At 35.9% G+C, this 20,269-nt stretch overlaps 1 protein-coding gene across 5 annotated transcripts in view; it reads right to left on the reverse strand.

The window, feature by feature from the left end:
- The window catches only part of REV3L (REV3 like, DNA directed polymerase zeta catalytic subunit), a 189,390-nt gene that overhangs the window by 81,195 nt on the left and 87,926 nt on the right, over positions 1-20,269 (reverse strand). For all 5 annotated transcript variants that reach the window (XR_013416164.1, XM_015137570.3, XM_077999288.1 and 2 more), the window contains 7 exons: positions 14,681-14,777; positions 11,929-12,023; positions 10,957-11,061; positions 9,839-9,923; positions 9,603-9,751; positions 3,177-3,296; positions 1,835-2,072 (listed from right to left, as the gene is read on the reverse strand). Coding sequence is in view for 4 of the 5 variants with exons in the window: in XM_015137570.3 (XP_014993056.3) it covers positions 1,835-2,072; positions 3,177-3,296; positions 9,603-9,751; positions 9,839-9,923; positions 10,957-11,061; positions 11,929-12,023; positions 14,681-14,777 (889 nt within the window). In the remaining variant the exon portion in view is untranslated. The remainder of the gene's footprint in view (positions 1-1,834; positions 2,073-3,176; positions 3,297-9,602; positions 9,752-9,838; positions 9,924-10,956; positions 11,062-11,928; positions 12,024-14,680; positions 14,778-20,269) is intronic.

Below are 20,269 nucleotides of genomic sequence, written 5' to 3' on the forward strand. Positions count from 1 at the left end.
AAATAAGAACAAAGAGATGAGTGAAGGGGCACTGAGGTCAGGGCTGAAGAGAAAATATTGAAGAAGAGAGAATAAATAGGAAGTAGTAAAGGTGTTCAGTCAATCTGACAGTAACTATAAAGTAGGGTTACTGAGAAATTCAGAGGGGCAGTGAAGTCCAGTTTCTTTAAGTTTCATCTCATATTGATATTAACTTGATGCTTTCCCTTTTAATTGAATGGGCAAACTTTTTTCCTATCCATATCCAATTTTTTCTTTCACTAATCTCAACTATTTGAAATTATTATTATTTTATTATACTGGAACTCTTTTTCCACTAAGCCTTTGCAAATCACAATTTATCATAAAAATCACTCCCTTAAGAGCTGAAAGAGGTATCAGAGGGCTAGTCCAACTTTCTATCCAATGCAAAAACCTGATTTTTTAATGAACCTGAGGCAATCTCTGTTTTTACATAATCTATATAAGGGGCTTGCTGTCTCACAGGGCAATCTTTCCATTGTTAATAGCTTTAATTGTTAATAGTTGTCTTCTTGTAATACACAAACTCTTTCAACTTCCATACATGATTCCTATTTTGTTCTCTGTAGCTATACACAGCAGGTTGATGCCATTTTCCACACGATAATCTTTAAAATACATAAAGGCATTTCTCATTCATCTTGTAATTCTAATTAGATCAAACAGTCTCCATTCAAAAGTTCTTCAAAAGTGACAATGCTTACAGATCCTTCTAGTTTTCTTCCTCTTCTTTCCCTTTCCTTTTTCAGTATTCTTAAAATATGGTGATCAGCACAGAATATAATATCCAATATAAAGAGTAGAATTAACTAAATCATTTTCTGGACACTATGCTTCTACTATTCAGTCTCTCTCTAATAACGTGTACAAAATGTTTAGGTTTGTTTTCCCAAGGTTAAAGTGGGCATGGTTTTCACTAAATTGGTTCAGCCAATGAACATATAAGCATAAATGTAATCATAGGATCGACAATGCCTATTATTAGAGCAGTGACAATGTTAGAGGAAAGAATTTAACATCACATCTGGAGATTTCTATATCTGATTTATTAAACAGAAAAATCAAAACTTTTGTCATATACATGTAAACACTGAATTTATGGATTAACTTCTTTCACCTTTCAGTGATGGCTTTGGGGTTGAAAATTTCAAACACAGACTAAAAAAGTTCTAATCTAGCCTACAGAAGTTTAAAGGAGAGGCATACTCAGTCTTTCAGGCTCACAGGCCTAGATTTTTCGATACACAGAGCATATAACTAAAGGGCAGACTCAAACCAATCAAGTTCACAGAGACTGATTTAGAAAACCACAACACCAACTTATTCACTGATTTTGAGAAACAAACCACAACACCAGTGTTTCCTTCTCAGTCTTTTATTTATTTGTTTTTAACCTTAGTTCCCTTAGTCTAATCAGACCCCAAAGCCATACCCTATCTTCAGTCTGACTCTATACATTGTTGCTCTGATACTCAACAACAGCTCAACTATCACAGGGCATTCTTTTTGTCTAGTTCTAAGATAAGAAGGCACTCCAATTTTGCCCCATTTATCACTCACATATGTTAATAATGTGTATATAAATGGATAACTTCTAAAAGTTAGGTTAATCTCTTAAAATGTAGCAGAACTTTATTTTGCTTGGAATATGGAGTATATGCCACATGAAAAACAGATCACTAAAAGGGAATTTTAAAACACCAATTTAGCTCATAAGGTATTTTATACACTGAACAATAGTAACAAGTAATTTCTGATTGAAGGATGATAATGCTAAAAGTTAATAAAACAAATGAAATAACTAAAAAATTACCTCTTTTTGGCACAATGTTCTTCAATATTGCTGTCCCATCTCTGGGACATCACCAAACTAAGCTCCATTTCCTCTTTTTCAATTTGTGGTTCATTTTCTTCATCATCACTATTTTGGGGATATTTATTATTTCCAAAGGAGCGACACGGTGATGGCATCCTATTTCTTTCCCCCCGATATCCATCACTTTCCAAACCAGCAAGAAGATGTACCAGAGCCTCATCAGGACTACTGTCCACTACAAAACAAGTACAATAATCACCAACAAATAACTCAAGTTTTCTTTTTTTTTGACACGGAGTCTTGCTCTGTCACCCGGGCTGGAGTTGGAGTGCAGTGGCGGATCTCGGCTCACTGCAAGCTCCGCCTCCCGGGTTCATGCCATTCTCCTGCCTCAGCCTCCCAAGTAGCTGGGACTACAGGCACCCGCCACCAAGGCCAGCTAATTTTTTGTACTTTTAGTAGAGATGGGGTTTCGTTGTGTAAGCCAGGATGTTCTCGATCTCCTGACCTCGTGATCCGCCTGCCTCGGCCTCCCAAAGTGCTGGGATTACAGGCGTGAGCCACCACACCCGGCCTGTTTTCTTAATAATCCAACAATTCAGATCACTTAGAATAAAATAACAACATCATAGATACTGGCACAGGCTGAAAGAATACAGTTGGTACAAAGGCTCAGGTGTTGAGGTAGCTCTCCTATCAAAGTTGATCCTTGGACCACCTGCATTAGAGTAATTTAGGGACATCATTAAAATAACATTGTTGTGTGCTCCGGTCAGGGCTGCCTGGGACTGCACAGGGTTTTGGCCATGGGGACAGCTCAGCACTGTCAGCCCCTAGTTGGAAGGCTTTGCCAGCGAAGGCTGGCAGTGGCTGCAAGAAGTCTGAGATACCGCTCAAGGGGAGGCTGCTGAAGGACTGGTTGAGCGCAGCCCTGGCCAGCGAGATGAGGAGGCTGGGACCGCAGCCCTAGCAACCCATGTTTCCTCCAGTGAAATCTGTGATACTCACCAAGAAAGAACCACTTATGGTGTTTCAGTAATGTACTGAACTTTGCAAAATATTAATTCAAAATAAATGCATTCTCCTTCTAAACTAATACGGTTTTCCCTGAATCAAAGTACAGTTAAAAAAAACTATTTTCTTTCACAAAGTTTTTTAAGCTGTATAGAAAAAAAGGCAAAGCTACTTGATTTAATGCAAGGTTTCATTTTCATATTCAGTAGAGTGCTTATTGAACATGCAACATTTACCTCTTCAAGTCAATAAAAAAAAACCTCTTCACAACACACATTTTCTCTGAATTACAATACTGAATATTTATGGTAGCACTGTTACTTACTGAAAACAGGTGACTCACTCAGTCTTTGGGTCAAAGGCTGAAAAGTCTGACTATTTTCCATGAGGTTCAAAATTGCTTCTTCATTAATAAGAGCTTCTTCCACTTTGTGTCTAGTGTGACCTTAATTTGACAAAGAATTAAAAAATTAAAGCAATGGCCTAAATCCAAAATTTATCATTTAGGATTTGTGTAAATTTGGAAGCATTACCATATAAACCTATTTTAAATTTCAAAATGTTAATGACGCATGCCAAATAAAAACATAATAAAAAGCCACAGAAATATTTAACCAGTCACATGGATTCATCAAATCAAACACTGAATCTATAAATCACCAAATATTTATAACCTCTTTAATCCTACTTAATGCGTGTAGTTCTATTAGTCTGATAAAAATCACTGCATATTCAAATATATAAAGTGAAAATGAAAGATAAACTATCTTATTTGAATACTAAAATTCTTTATTCTCTATGGTTCAAAAACAACAAATTAAGAATAAATGTTTTTCAACTCTTCTAAGAAAAAAAATTGACAGTGCTCATTATTTGACACATGTGTACTGGACTCTCTTCTGAATGCATAAAAAATAAAGAGCTTAGTGTAATTCCTAATGGGGTGTGTGCTGGTTTTTCTGCCTGTTTGTGAACTGTAGTTGTGGTTTCCCATTTCATTGTCATAACTGGGCAGAAATAGTTTTTAAGTGCTATAAAAACACAAAGAAATGGTTAAGCAATTAAAAAATTCATTTTACATTATATATTTCTCAGAAAGCTTTCATTATATATCACATTCATTGTATTTTCATGATATCAAAAAATAGTAGTCTATATGGCCATATAGAACCCTCCAGCAATTGCCGTCCCCTGCAGGAACACCAAACTGAACTATCCACACAAGCAAGCACCTTCATTAGAATAGAAAATCAGGAGAGCAATCACAGTACTTGGTTTTAACAACATATCAAGGAAAGAGACAGTGAAGAGGGTAGAAAAGACAGTCATGAATTGCTGATAGCACCTCCCACCCCTCAGGCAATGGTCTTGTGGCACAGAGAGAGAAATCTGTGTGCTTGGGAGAGACAGAACACAGTGAATGTGGGGCTTTGCATTGGAACTCAGTGCTACCCTGTCACAGTGGAAAGCAACATGGAACAGAATTTAGCCAGCACCCATGGGGAGAGGATTCGACCAGCCCCAGTCAGAGGCAAACTGCCCAATACAGCAGTCCAGAACCTGAGGAGCAGCCAGCATTACTACTATGGGCTAAAGCACTTTGGGATCCTAAATAAAGTTGAAAGGCAGTCTTATCCACAAGGACTGCAATTCTTGGGCAAGTCCCAGTACCGTGCTGGGCTCGGAGCCAGTAGACTTGGGGTACACACACCTAGTGAGAGAGTAGCTGGGGAAGCCAAGGAATTACTTGTGACCCCTCTTCCCCACCCCGCACAGTCCCAGGCAGTACAACTCACAGCTCCAGAAGACTCTTTCCTACCACGAGAGGACACGAGAGGGAAGAGCGAAGAGGACTTTATCTTGCAACTTGGATACCAGCTCAGCCACAGTAGGGAAGGTAGAGTTGTGACACACATATTCCAGGCCCTAACTCCTGGATGACAACTCTAAACACGCCCTGGACCAGAAGGGAACCTGCTGCCTTGAAAGGAAGGACTCAGACCTGGCAGGGTTCATCACTTGCCCACTAAAGAGCCCTTTGGCCTTGAGTAAACACAAGTGACACTCAGGCAGTACTTGCTGCAGGCCTCGGGTGAGATCCAGGGACATGCTGACTTCAGGTGTGACCCAGTGCATTCACAGCACTGGGAACAATTGAAAGCCCGTTCTCTAAGATCTGGAACAAGACAAGGATGCCTAGTTTCACCACTGTTATTCAACACAGTACTGGAAGTCCTAGTTACAGTAATCAGACAAAAGAAAGGAATAAATAAACTGCATCCAAATTGGAAAGGAAGAAGTCAAATTATCCTTATATGATCTTATATTTGGAAAAACCTACAGACTCCACTAAAAAACAAATTCAGCGAAGTTGCAGGATAGAAAATCAACATATGAAAATCAGTAGCATTTCTATATGCCAACAGTGAACAATCTGAACAAGAAATCAAGAAAGTAATCCCATTTACAATAGCTACAAATAAGATACCTAGGAATAAACTTAACCAAAGAAGTGAAACATCCCTACAATGAAAACTATAAAATATTGATGCAAGAAATTGAAGACGACACCAAAAAATGAAAAAGATATTCCAAGTTCATGGATTGGAATAATCAATACTGATAAAATGTCCATACCTACCCGGAGCAATCTACAGATTCAAAGCAATCCCTATCAAAATACCAATGTTATTCTTCACAGAAATAGAAAAAAATAATCCTAAAATTTACATGGAACCACAAAAGACCCCGAATAACCAAAGCCACTCTGAGCAAAAAGAATAAAACTGGAGGTCACATTACCTGACTTCAAGTTATACTACAGAGCAATAGTAATCAAAACAGCATGATACTGGCATAAAAACAGGCACACAGACCAATGGAACAGAGAACCCTGAAATAAATCCATAACTACAGTGAACTCTTTTTTGATGAAGGTGCCAAGAACATACCTTGGGGGAAAGAACAATTTCTTCAAATAAACGGTGCTGAGAAAACGCTGGATATCCACATGCAGAAGAATGAAACTAGACCCTGATCTCTCACCATATACAGAAATCAAATCAAAATGAATTAAAGACTTAAATCTAAGACTCAAACTATGAAACTACTAAAATAAAACATTGGGGAAACTCTCTAGAATATTCGCCTGAGCAAAGATTTTTTGGGAAATATCCCCAAAGCACAGGCAATCAAAGCAAAAGTAGACAAATGGGATCATATCAAGTTATTATACAAAGCTTCTGCACAGCAAAGGAAACAATCAACAAAGTGAAGAGACATCCCACAGAGTGGGAGAAAATATCTGCAAACTATCCATCTGACAAGGAATTAATAACCAAAATATATATAACTCAATAGTAAAAAATCTAATAATCCAATTAAAAAATGGGCAAAAGATCTGAACAGACATTTCTCAAAAGAAGATATACGAATGGCAAACAGGTGAAAAGGTGCTCAACATCACTGATCATCAGAGAAATGCAAATCAAAATTACAATGAGAAATCATCTCACCCCAGTAAAAATGGCTTTTATCCAAAAGACAGGTAATAATGAATGCTGGCAATGATGTGGAGGAAAGGGAACTCTCGTACACTGTTGGTAGAAATGTAAATTAGTACAGCCACTATGGAGAACAGTATGGAGGTTCCTTAATAAACTAAAGATAGAACTACCATATAATCCAGCAATCTCTCTACTCGGTATTTATCCAAAGGAAATGAAATTGATATGTCGAGTTGAAGAGATATCTGCACTCCCATGTTTATCACAGTCCTATTCACAACAGCCAAGATTTGGAAGCAATCTAAGTGTCCATCAACAGATGAATGGATAAAGAAAATGTGGTACATTTACACAATGGAGTACTATTCAGCCCTAAAAAGTGTGAGATCATGCCATCTGCAACAACATGGATGGAAGTGGAGGACATTATGTTACGTGAAATATGCCAGGCACAGAAAGACAAACTTTGCATGTTCTCACTCACTCGTGGGGGCTAATTAATAATTAAAACAATGGAACTCATGGAGATGGAGAGTAGAATGATGGTTACCAGAAGCTAGGAAGGGTAGTAGGGTGGGGGGTGGGGAAGTGGGGTGGTTAATGAGTACAAAAAAATTGAAGGAATAAGATCTAGTATTTGATAGCAGAACAGGGTCACTACAGTCAACAATAATCTATGGTACATTTAAAAATAACTAAAAGTATAACTGGAATGTTTGTAACACAAACAAATAAATGCTTGAGGTTATGGATACCCATTTATCCTGATGTGATTATACTGTATGCCTGTATAAAAATCTCTCATGTACCCCATAAATATATATGCCTACTATGTACCCCAAAAAATTAACAAAAAATTAAAAGTAAAAAGTAAAATTTCAAATGCATTAAAGACCTAAATATGAAAAACCAAATTGTAAGCACACATAAGCCTTAAAATGAATACTTCAGAGAAAATTTTCATTACATCAGGGTAGGGAAGGTCTCATAAATCACATACCAAAACTAAACCATAAAGGAATATTGTAAACTTGACATTAAAACTGAAGACATGTAAAACTCCAAGGATAACCTTTTTTTTTTTTTTTTCAAATGGGGGGAAAAGAAGTTAACATTTTTTTTTTGAAGATTTTTACAAGACAAGCCTAGATGGAGAGAAAATATCTCTACAATAAGTATAACTGACAAAGACTTAATATCTAGAAAATATGAAGAACTCCTACAAATAAGAAAAAGAAATGACTCAATAGAAAATGAGCAAATAACATAATTCACAGAGAAACCCAAATGGCCTTTAAAGATGCTCAAATTCGTTAGTAATTAGGAAATGCAGATTAAAATGCAGAGACACTATTTCAAAGAATCAGAGCGGCAAATCTTTTACACCTATTATTTTATACTTATTATTTGATGCTATCAAATGTTGAGGTTTCGCTTGCCTAGTAAAATTGCGTACGATACAATGTGACTTCTGGGTAAAACTTTTATTATTGTCTTGTTTACTAACCATGTATAAGCTAATTGCATTATAAAAAAACTGTTAGAACAGATGCTATCTAGGTAGAGTACAATGCATACACCCGAATATTCAGCAACTCACTCTTCTGCATGTGTTTGGTAGAGAAACTCCTGCATATAGCCATAAGGAGACAGATATAGCACTAAGTGCAAAAGTAAAGACCATCTAATACTTGTTGAGAAATAGATAACACTGTTGTTTAGTCTTAAAATGGAACAGTCATCAGCAGCTAAAATGAATGAACAAGGATAAATTTCAAAGTTATAATGTTGACATAAAAGATGCTCAACATTAGTAGTAATGAGGGTAATGAAAATTAAAACCACAGTAAGATTCTATTTCACACACTAGGATGACTACATTAAAAAAGACAGATAATAACAAGTGTTAGTGAGGATGGAGAGCCTGAGAAACTCTCCTATATTGCTGGTGGGAAAGTAAAACATTGCTGTCACTTTAAAAACAGCTTGGGAGTTTATTTTAAATTAACTCAAATTAAACACAAATGTACCACATGCCCTAGCAATTCTTTTGCTTGGCAGAGGTAATCTTTTTAGTGAAGTTTATTCTTAAACTGTTTCGTTTGTTACTATTTATATCATTTTACAACTCTTTTTATGATATTTATCCTAAAATTTATGCTTTACTGCTTATAGCAGCACTTTTTTTTGTTTTTTGTTTGTTTTTTGTTTTTGAGATGGAGTTTTGCTCTGTCGCCCAGGCTGGAGTGCAGTGGCATGATCTTGGCTCACTGCAACCTCCACCTCCCAGGTTCAAGCCATTCTCCTGCTTTGGCCTCCTGAGTAGCTGGGATTACAGGTGTGCGCCACCACACCCGGCTAGTTTTTATATTTTTAGTAGAGACAGTGTTTCACCATGTTGGCCAGGCTGGTTGCCAACTCCTGACCTCAGGTGATCCGCCCGCCTCAGCCTCTCAAATTGCTGAGATTACAGGCATGAACCACTGTACCTGGCCAGCGGCACGATTCTTACCAATCAAAAGTGAAAACAACTCAAATGTTGATCAACTGATAAATGGATTAACAAAATGTGGTATCTCCATACATACTGATAGATACTACAACATGTATAAACCTTGAAAGTATTATGCTAAGTAAAAGAATCCAGACACAAAATACTATATATTATATGGTTTCACTTACATAATACACAGTATCTGTACAAGGCCCATGTATTATTAGTGGTTACTTGGGGTTTGAGGTAGAAACAGGCATAACTGCAAATGGACACAAGGGATCCTGTGGACTGATGGAAACATTCTAAAATTGGATTGTGGAGATGTTTGCACAACTTTGTAAATTTACTATAAATCACTGAATTATACACTTAAAATGACTGAATTTTATGCTATGTAAATTAAACCTCAAGTTGCTTAAAAATATAATGCTGACTGAAAAAAGCAAGTTGCTTCATCTATGCCAAGTAGAACATCATTTATGTAAAATTAAAAACTTAATGGTATATATGGTGGGCAAACATTATAAGAAAATATAAAAATTATATATGGTAACAGTTTGCACTAACTTCAGGATACTCCTTACCTTTAGAGATGCAGAAAGGGTGACAGAATGGGAGACATTTTTGCTATATTCACAATATTTATTTCGTAGGGAAAAAAATTCCTAGCAAACTCAATCAAATATTAACATCTCAGTGCTAGATATATGTTCTAGTAGCTTCTTTATACATGAAAAGCAAATCTTACCTTTGCTTGATTCTTTGTCTTTGTGAACCTCTACCATATTGGCTGGTGTACACTGAAGCATTTCAGGAGACAGAACCTCAGAGTGCAATGTTAACTCAGCAGAGAACTCCTGGGATCCATCACTGTAGTCCACAGATCCTGATAATGTTCTGCTTAATTAAAACATATCCTTTATAACAGACTAGATAACAAAGGAATAAAATTAGTTCTGAGATCTATAATAAATAACCACTTACACAGAGAAATCATTCTGTTTGAGAATTTCCTGAAGTCTCTTCTGAAATTTTTTTTCACTTTCTGTTGCTGGCACAAACCTGTGATCTTTGAATTTTAAAAGTGCATTAAAAAATGTAGATAGCAAATGAATGAAATATTTTCCTTTCTCCTAAAGTAGCTTTAAAAATGGTAGCAATTTCTTATCTTTCTCTAAATATATATAATACAACCTAACTGTAGTCTTACTATAGAATCACACAAAAGAGAAATGGTTGTTACTAAAGTTACAAAATTAGGCATTTAAACTCAGTTCAAGATTAAGTTCTATAATTATAATCTAAATCTGAAACAGAAAAACTGTTCTCTACCTATAAATACATTGTATCCTAAAACTAAAAATAATCCCCTTATAAAATATATTTCTATTTTTAAAATAAAAGGCACTCAAAGTTTATCAAAACATTTTAGTGCGTAAGATGTAACAATTTTAGTAACAATTTTAATTGAACTTCGCTATAGGCTTACTGCTGTGTTTTGAAATAATGTATCTGTTTTTGAATGATGTCTTTCATTCTTTTATCTTTATTTTTAAAATTCTGTTGTATCCATGGTATTATCTGAACCCCCTCAAATTCTTTTTGAATGTGGCACCATTTAGTAATGAGTATTTCTTTAGAGCTGTACATAATGAACGAAGTGAGAGCTTATATGACATACTCAGAAAATAAACTGTGGGCAGCATTTCAATGGCTACATTTTCAAAGCTTAATGTATTAAACAGTGTTCCTAAGTTGAAATTCATGATCTTCTGTGAGTTTTCTATAGTTCATTTGGAAAAACAGAGGGCTAGAACACACTAGAGAATGAAAACAAAAAAGTGAGGCAAGAGGACAAGGTACACTAAAAACAAAGAATAGTAAAAATGTCAACTTCTTACAGAGAGAGAGAGATAATAAGTGACAATTTGGAGATAGTTATAAAGATAAATACTGGCTGTACAGCAATGACAACAAGAAAAATACAAAACAAAAGGTCATTTGAAAAGTAAAATCTAATGTCAAAGGAACAACTCAATGACAAACTTTCCCATTAAAATACTTGGTTTAAAAGAATAATCAAAGCACTATTAGGTTTATACCTTGTGACTCAGGTTGGCTAATTTGAGAAGTTTCATTTCTGTTTCTTCGCCGTTGCTTTTCATCTTCCCATATAGCCTGTAGACCAGGGTTTCCACCAATTTGAGCTGTAATCACAATAATATTTCAATATTACAGGGTCAAAGTAAAAAAACGCCTAAAAAAATCTAAACTTTTCTTTAATAAATACTGCCTTTAAAAAAATCTATCATATATTTTGTGTAATAAAGTGGACAAATTATCCCAACCTACACTTATTATGTTACTCCTTTTTAAGCTTTCTTCCTAGTGGTTCCCCAAAATCCAGCAAGTGAATACAGTTCAAACACCTGATGACAGTCAACAGACCTAAGAATACCCTTGCTGATATACAATATGAAAATTAAGAAATTAAAAGGCAGAGTACATTAAATTACTTTATATTAGCTAATTTTATTTAGTGTCACCCTTATTTTAGTGTATCTATTCAAATATAGTCATTTGGACAAAAATATAAACAAAAAATTAATTACTATCTCAGTAGAAGTATAGAAGCAATCTTCATAACATTTTGTATCCTCCTTCTATAATATCTTAGTTTCTTTGTAAAGTTTTCTTTCCTACTTTTTCTATTCTACTTTGGTCATTAATTTTTTTTTTTTTTGAGACAGAGTCTTGCTCTGTCACCAGGCTGGAGTGCAGTGGTGCGATCTTGGCTCACTGCAACCTCCGCCGCCTGGGCTCAAGCAATTCCCCTGCCACAGTCTCAAGAGTAGCTGGGACTACAGGCGTCTGTCACCACACTCAGTTAATTTATTCTGTATTTTAGTAGAGATGGGGTTTCACCATGTTGGCCAGGATGGTCTCGATCTGACCTCATGATCCACCCACCTTGGCCTCCCAAAGTGCTGGAATTACAGATGTGAGCCACCACACCTGGCCGGTCATTCATTTAAAAAAATAAAAACATGTATTAAGAACAATTGTGTATGAACCTTCAATGTCCAGACGATTTAAGATATCAGCAGCTACAGCATCCACTTCTAATTCACATGTACTCTGTGGTTCAACACCTTCCAATATTAAAGAGCTGCAATTAAAGTATATAAAAAACATAATAATTATGTGAGAGCAAATTTTCTAAGATTTTTCTTACTTATACAATTATCTTATGTTTAGCTGGTACCCAGAAAACCTGATTAATACACAATTATTCATGACAAAATTGATACTTTGTGTATATATAAAGAAAAATAGGATGAGAAAAATACAAAACATATACTGACAACCCTATTAAAATCCTATTGAAGTATATTCTATATATTTTGGTTCATTAGATTTTATATAAAAAGGAATATAAAACGTTTTAGCATACGGTCATACCCGGGGCAGAATGGGATAGGATAATATAAAAACCACAGAGGAATGCATAAAAAACCATGCACATATGAAATCAGTTGCCTAGAGACATCTTTTTCAGTATTCAAAAAACAAGGGAGAACGTGCAATAAGAGATAAGGGAAGGTGAGCACACTGAGAAATGGGCAAATGATAATTCACCATTCTTCCTGCCCTCAACTACTGCTGAGATGGGGAATACTTTAAAATTCTTCATAACTACAGAATTGATAAAACTACATGAATGATCAACAGTGGGATCATAGCTAGGAAAAGTAATGATACCACAAGGTCATTAATTTTTATAAGAACTACAAAGGATTGTTTCCCATTCAGGATCTTTGACTCAAAAGCATTTGCTTTTCATCAGTGCCCCAAAAGAGAAGATAAGGAAGATACCACATAATTGATCCTACTTAACAGAATGAAGAGATAACATCTAGTGTGGCTCCTAGTTTACTTATTCCAAAATTTAGGACTTGTACAAAAACAGACACCAAGTGGAAAAGGGGAGATCCATAATTTTACTACAAAGTGGGTGATGACACATTTCATTAACTTTTTATTTCAAACACTTTGTTTTTGTTTTTTTTGAGATGGAGTCTCACTCCGTCGCCCAGGCTGGAGTGCAGTGGTGCGATCTCAGCTCACCCCAACCTCCACCTCCCGGGTCAAGTGATTCTCCTGCCTCAGCCTTCCAAGTAACTGAGATTACAAGCATGTGCCATCATGCACAGTTAAGTTTTGTATTTTTGGTAGAGAAGGGGTTTCATCATGTTGGCCAGGCTGTTCTTGAACTCCTGACCTCAAGTGATCTGCCCACCTCGGCCTCCCAAAGTGCTGGGATTACAGGTGTGAGCCATTGTGCCCTGGCCTTGAAACACTTTTTAACATTTTAAGAAAAACATGTTAGCAAAACCTCATTTTCCATCGTCTATTTTAAAGGAAATTTTGATGGAATATTTTATGTTAAGTTTGTTAAACCACAGAATTTTTACAACTTAAATAATATATGTATATATGTACTCACGGGTATATATTTAGATATTCATACACACATATCTTTTCACCATTGATAGAGAAGGAATATATTAGTCAACCTATCATAATATATCCCTTTCTCTTTCAAAAAAAATATTTCCCAATGTAGATTGTCAGCTGGGCTTGGTGGCTCATGAATGTGATCCCAACTTTGGCTTGGGAGGCCAGCCTGAGCAACACAGTGAGACCTCATCTCTACAAAAAAATTTTTTAAATTAGTCAGGCATGGTGTTGCACACCTGTAGACCCAGATACTTGGGAGGCTGAGCAATACAGTAAGACCTCATCTCTACAAAAAATTTGTAAACATTAGCCAGGCATGGCGTTGCACACCTATAGTCCTAGATACTTGGGAGGCTAAGGTGGGAGGATCACTTGAGACCAGAAGGCAGCGGTTGCAGTGAGCTGAGATTGTGCCACTGAACTCTGGTCTGGGCAACAGAGCAAGACCTTGTCTTGACAACAACAAAATGTGAATTGTCCTCTTCATTCATACAACTTAACAGAAATTGAACAGATTTAAAAATGTTTATGATCAACAGTTTTCTTATATAAAAAAGTTTCGTAATTTGAAATAACTATGTCGTAAATGTCAAGGATGAATATTGCAGAAGTAGCACATTTGAGAGAAAGGAGGGAAACAATAACATCAAAAAATATAATCTCACAGTAGAAATTTACAACTTGCCCTTATTTCAAAACTGCTTCAGACATTCAGAACAGGAGCTAATTAAAAATTAGCATCAGTAGATAGAAAATGTAGTAAAAAATTTGCATAAGCAAATACACAGCTGCTTTGAAACAGAAAAATCCAAGCATTTGGAATATACTGTCTCCAAAAAAAGTCTAATCAATAATGAAACAAATAAATTACAAATTATTCAAAAATAGCATGTCAAAATAATTTATTACATATTTAATATTTATAAATTTTAGGGGTTTTTATTAAAAATATTTAGATTTTTGTTTTAAATTACTATTTTATCATAAATGTAAATTTTTTTTACAAGTTATAGGATATCAAATTAGAATGGACAATGAAGATGAATGCTGCAGAAAAGTATAACAATATCTACCTCGTATTCCTTTTGTTAAGTAGGTAATAACTAGGTACATTTTCATGGTCTGTTTTTTAAATCGTTTATTCCTTGTAATACACTAATGTCAAGGTTTGCTTTTTTAAATAAGTGTATAGATTAAAAAGATCCAACACAATAAAAGGTTAAAATTTAATCATGGTAACCACTGATTTCTGATCACAACTAGGATATATGTAAAATTTTCATTTCCTTTACAACATTAACTAACCTTGGTATTTCATCTTGTTCCCACCGAAATAAAGTACCAGCAAGAGAATTTCTTGATAAATGATTCTTGCAGGATCCAGTTGCATACAGTGTATTACCTAGGAATAGAAAAGTAAAAGGAATAAATTCTACTTTTAATTTTTATATAATTACTTTTTAGAAGATAAATGTCTTTTTTTTGAGACGGAGTCTTGCTCTGTCACCCAGGCTGGAGTGCAGTGGCACAATCTTGGCTCACTGTAAGCTCCACCTCCCAGGTTCACGCCATTCTCCTGCCTCAGCCTCCTGTGTAGCTGAGACTATAGGCACCCGCCACCACGCCTGGCTAATTTATTTTGTATTTTTAGTAGAGACAGGGTTTCACCATGTCAGACAGGATGGTCTCGATCTCCCGACCTCGTGATCCACCCGCCTTGGCCTCCCAAAGTGCTGGGATTACAGGCATGAGCCACAGCCCCTGGCCAGTAAATGATCTTTAAAAAATTTTATTACTCATAAATTACAGATCCCTTTTTATTGATACATAATATTTGTACATATTTATGGGGCACATGTAGTATTTTGATACATGCATACAACCTGTAATGACAAAATCAAGGTACTTAGGATGTCCATCAGCCCGAACGTTATTCATCATTTGTGTCGAGAACATTTCAAATCTTCTAGTTATTTTGAAATATATATCGTTGTTAACTATAGTCACTCCTGTATGCTATCAAACACTAGAACTTATTTCGTCTAATTGTATTAACCAGTCTGTCTTCAAATCTTCCTGGAACCCTTCTCATACACCCTTCCCAGCCTCTAGTAACTACCATTCTACTTTTTATTTTTTTGAGATGGCATCTTGCTATGCTGCCCAGACTGGAATCAATCTCCTGGACTCAAACAATCCTCCTGCCTCAGCCTCCCATGTAGCTGGGACTACAGGGGTGCATCATGACTCCTGGCTAAAGGTGAACTTTTTTTTAGTTCCCACATCAGTAAGAACATGTGATATTTGTCTTTCTGGGCCTGGCTTATTTAACATAATGATCTCAATTCTATCCATGTGGCTGCAAATGACAGAATTTCATTTTCATAAAAAATAAGGCAGAACAGAATTCCATTGTGTATATATATCACATTTTCTTTATCCATTCATCCACTGATGTATACTTAAGTCATGATTCCATATCTTGGCTATTATAAATAGTGCTGCAATAAACATGGGGGTATAGGTATCTATCTTTGACATATTGATTTCCTTTCCTTTGGATAAATACCCAGCAGTGGGACTGCTATATCATATGGTAGTTCTGGTTTTAGGTTTTTGAGAAACCTCCGTACTGTTTTGCATAATGGCTGTACTTACATTCCCACCAACAGTGTATACGAGTTTCCTTTTCCTTGCATCCTCACCAGCATTTGTTACTGTCTTTTCCATAACAGCCATTCTAACTGGGGAAAGATGATTGCTTATTGTGGTTTTGATTTGCATCTCCCTGATGATTAGTGATGTTGAGCATTTAAAAAATATATCTGCTGGTCATTTGTATGTCTTCTTTTGAGAAATGTCTACTCAGATATGAAACTATTTTTTTTTCTTGCTGAGTTCCTTATATATTTTGGATATTAGTCTCATTTCATGAATAGTTTGCAAATACTTTCTCTCATTCTGTAGGCTGTCTCTTTACTCTGTTGTTTCCTTTGCTGTGCAGAAGCTTTTTAGTTTACACAGTCCCTTTTGTCTATTTGCTTTGGTTGCCTGTGCTTTTGAGGTCTTAGCCATAAAATTTTTTCCCAGACCAATGTCCCAGAGTATCTGTCCTACAATTTTTTTTTTTTTTTGAGACAGGGTCTCACTGTCATCCAGGCTGGAGTGCAGTGGTATGATTATGGCTCACTGCAGTCTTGAGCTTCCAGGCTCAAATGATCCTCCCATCTCAGCCTCCCAAGCTACTAGGACAACAGGCATGTGCCACCATGATTTGCTAATTTGTAGAGATGGGGTTTCACTATCTTGCCCAGGCTGGACTCAAATTTCTGGGCTCAAGTGATCCTCCTATCTCAGCCTCCCAAAATGTTGAGATTAGAAGAGCAAGCCATCATGCTCAGCCCGTGTGTCTGTTTTTATACCAATACCATGCTGATTTGGTTACTAAAGCTTTGTAGTATTATTTTGCTCAGCCTATGTGTCTGTTTTTATACCAACACCATGTTGATTTGGTTACTAAAGCTTTGTAGTATTGTTTTGCTCAGCCTGTGTGTGTGTCTGTTTTTATACCAACACCATACTGATTTGGTTACTAAAGTTTTCTAGTATTATTTTGACCTCAGGTAGTGTGATGTCTCCAGTTGTTCTTTTTGCTCAGGATTGCTTTGGTTATTTAGGCTCTTTTGTGGTTCCACATGAAGTTTACAATTTTTTTTCTATTTCCATGAAGAATGTCATAGGTATTTTGTTATGAATTGCTATGAATCTTTAGATTGTATTGGAAAATATGGCCATTTTAACAATATTAATTTTTCTGATCCATGAACATGGGATATCTCCATTTGTCTATTTCCACTGTTTACTTCCATTAATTTTATCAGTAATTTCTAGTTTTCCTCCTATAGAACCTTTACTTCTTTGGTTAAATTTATTAGTATTCTTTTTGGTAGCCATAATAAATGGGACTGTGTTCTTGTTTTCTTTTTCAGCTAGTTGTTATTGGTGCACAGAAATGCTATTGATTTTTTGTGTGTTTTTTAAAAAAATCTGCAACTTTACTAAATTTGTTTATCAGTTCTAACAGTTTTTTTGCTGGAGTCTTCAGGTTTTTCCATATATATATCATGTCATCTGCGAAAAAGGGATAAATTGACCTCTTTTTTCCCAATTTGGTGCCTTTTATTTCTTTACCTTGCCTGATTGTTATGGCTAGAACTTTCTGTACTATGTTGAGCAGGAGTGGTAAAAATGGGCATCCTTGTCTTTTGAGGTATGGTCCTTCTGTGATTAATTTGTCAGGAGTTTTTATCATGAAGGGACATTGAATTTTATCAAATAACTTTTCTGTGTTAGCTGAGATGATCATATGGTTTTTGTCTTTCATTCTGTTGATGTGATATATCACATTTATTGATTTGCATATAATGAACAATCCTTGTACCCCTGAAATAAGTTTTTTTTTGAGACAGGGTCTCACTCTGCCACCCAGGCTCGAGTACAGTGGCATGATCTCGGCTTACTGTAACCTCCACCTCCCGGGCTCAAGCCATCCTCCTACCTAAGCCTCCCAAGCAGGTGGGACTACAGGTGCATGCCACCACACCCAGGTGATTTATTTTTTTGTAGAGACAGGGTTTCACCATGTTGCCCAGGATAGTCTCAAACTCCCGGGCTCAAGCGATCTACCCACCTCAGCCTTCCAAAGTGCTGCTGGTATTATAGGTGTGAGCCACTGTGCCTGGCCCTAGGATAAATTTCACTTGATCGTGGTGTATTTTTTTTTTTTTTCATGTTTTGTTGGTTTCTATTTGTTATTATTTTGTTGTGGATTTTTGTGTCTATGTTCATCAGTGATGCTGACCTGTAGTTTTCTTTTTTTGTTGTGTCCTGTCTGATTTTGGTATCAGGATAAAGCTGACATCATAGAATGAGTGAGGAAGAATTTCCCCTTCTTCAAATTTTTGAACTAGTTTGAGAAGAATTGGTGTTAGTATTTCTTTCTACGTATGGCAGGATTCAGCAGTAAAGCCATCCAGACCTGGGCTTTTCTTTATTGGCAGACCTTTAAATTACAGATTCAATCTTGTTACTTGTGATTGGTCTGCTCAGGTTTCCTTTTTTAAAAATTTAAAATAGAGACAAAGTCTCACTGTTGCCCAGGCTGGCTGGTCTTGACCTCCTAAGCTCAAGCCTTCCTCCCACCTTGACCTTCCAAAATGCTAGGATTTCAGGTGTGAGCCACTGTGCCTGGCCAGGTTTCCTATTTCTTCCTGGTTCACTCTTGGTATGCTGTAATGTGTCCAAAAATGTATCCATTCCCTCAAGGTTTCCCAACTTGTTCACATATAGTTGTTCATGACAGTCTCTGATGATCTTCTGTATTTCTGTTTCATAAATTGTAATGTCTCCTCTTTCATGTCTGATTTTATGTGGGTCTTGTTTTTTCTTGGTTAGTCTAGCTATCGATTTATTGATTTATCTTTTCAAAGCACCAGTTTTTTCATTTCTCTGATACTCTGTATTTTTTTTTTTTAGTCTCTATTTTGTTTAGTTCTACTCGGATCTTTATTATTTTTTTATTCTTCTAATTTTGGCTTTGTTCTTGCTTTTCTAGTTTCTTAAAATACATCATTACAGTGTTTATTTGAAATCTGTTTTTTTAATACAGGCACCTATTGCTATAAACTTACCTCTTAGTACTGTTTTTGCTGTATCTCATAGGTTTTGGTATGCTGTTTCCATTTTCATTGGTTTCAAGAAATTTTTAAATTTCCTTCTTAATTTCTTCATTGATCCAATAAAGGTTCAGGAGCACTTTGTTTAATTTCCATGTATTTGTACAGTTTCCAAAGTTTCTCTTTTTATTGATTTCTAGTTTTATTCCATAGTGGTCAGAAGACAATAAATATGATTTCAATTTTCTAAAATTTGTTGAGGCTTGTTTTGTGGCCTAACTTATGATTTTTTCCTGGACAATGTTCCACATGCTGATGAGAAGAATGTGTATTCTGCAACTGCTGGATAAAATGTTCTGTAAATGTCTGTTAGGTCCATTTGGTCTAAAGTACAGTTTATTTATTTATTGAGACAGTGTCTTGTTCTGTCACCAGGCTGCAGTGCAGTGGTGTGACCATAGTTCACTGCAGCCTCAACTTCCCAGGCATAAGCAATCCTCCTACCTCAGCCTCCTGAGTAGCTGAGGCCACAGGTGTATGCCACCTCACCTGGCTAATTTTTAAATTTTTTGTAAAGATGAGGTCTCACTATGTTACCTGAGCTAGTCTCTAACTCCTGGGCTCAAGCAATTCTCCTGCCTCAGCTTCTCGAAGTGTCAGGATTATGATGCCTGGCTCTAAAGTGAAGTTTAAATCCAAAATTAATTTTTGATTTTCTATCTAGATTATCTGCCTAATGCTGACAGTGGGGTGTTGAAGTCCCTAACTATCAGTGTATTGTATTGGCTAGTTGGGGACTTCAACACCCCACTCTCAGCATTGGACAGATGCTAATAATCAAACCTAATAATATTTGCTTTGGATCTAATATTTGCTTTATATATTGGGTACCGTGGTGTTAGGTGTATACATATTGAGAACTGTTACATCTTTTCAGCACTCTACATGTTCAGAGAAACTTCTCTAGTAGCAAACTATAGGAATGATCCCTTTAAGTAAAATAATATATAAATTATGTGACTAGTTACTAAAATTGTGTCCTAAAAACTCATACACAGGAAGAAATACACACCCAGGAAGAAACCATTGAGACTAATGGTTCAAAACTAAGAGGAGAAAAAAAACTGCGATGTATAAATCCAAGGAAAAAATGGCCACAATACTTTCATAGTAGAATAAAAGTATGATACATAAAATGCTATTGTGGTAGATATACTTA

This window comes from Macaca mulatta, chromosome 4 (assembly GCF_049350105.2).
Source record: "Macaca mulatta isolate MMU2019108-1 chromosome 4, T2T-MMU8v2.0, whole genome shotgun sequence".
NCBI lineage: Eukaryota > Metazoa > Chordata > Mammalia > Primates > Cercopithecidae > Macaca > Macaca mulatta.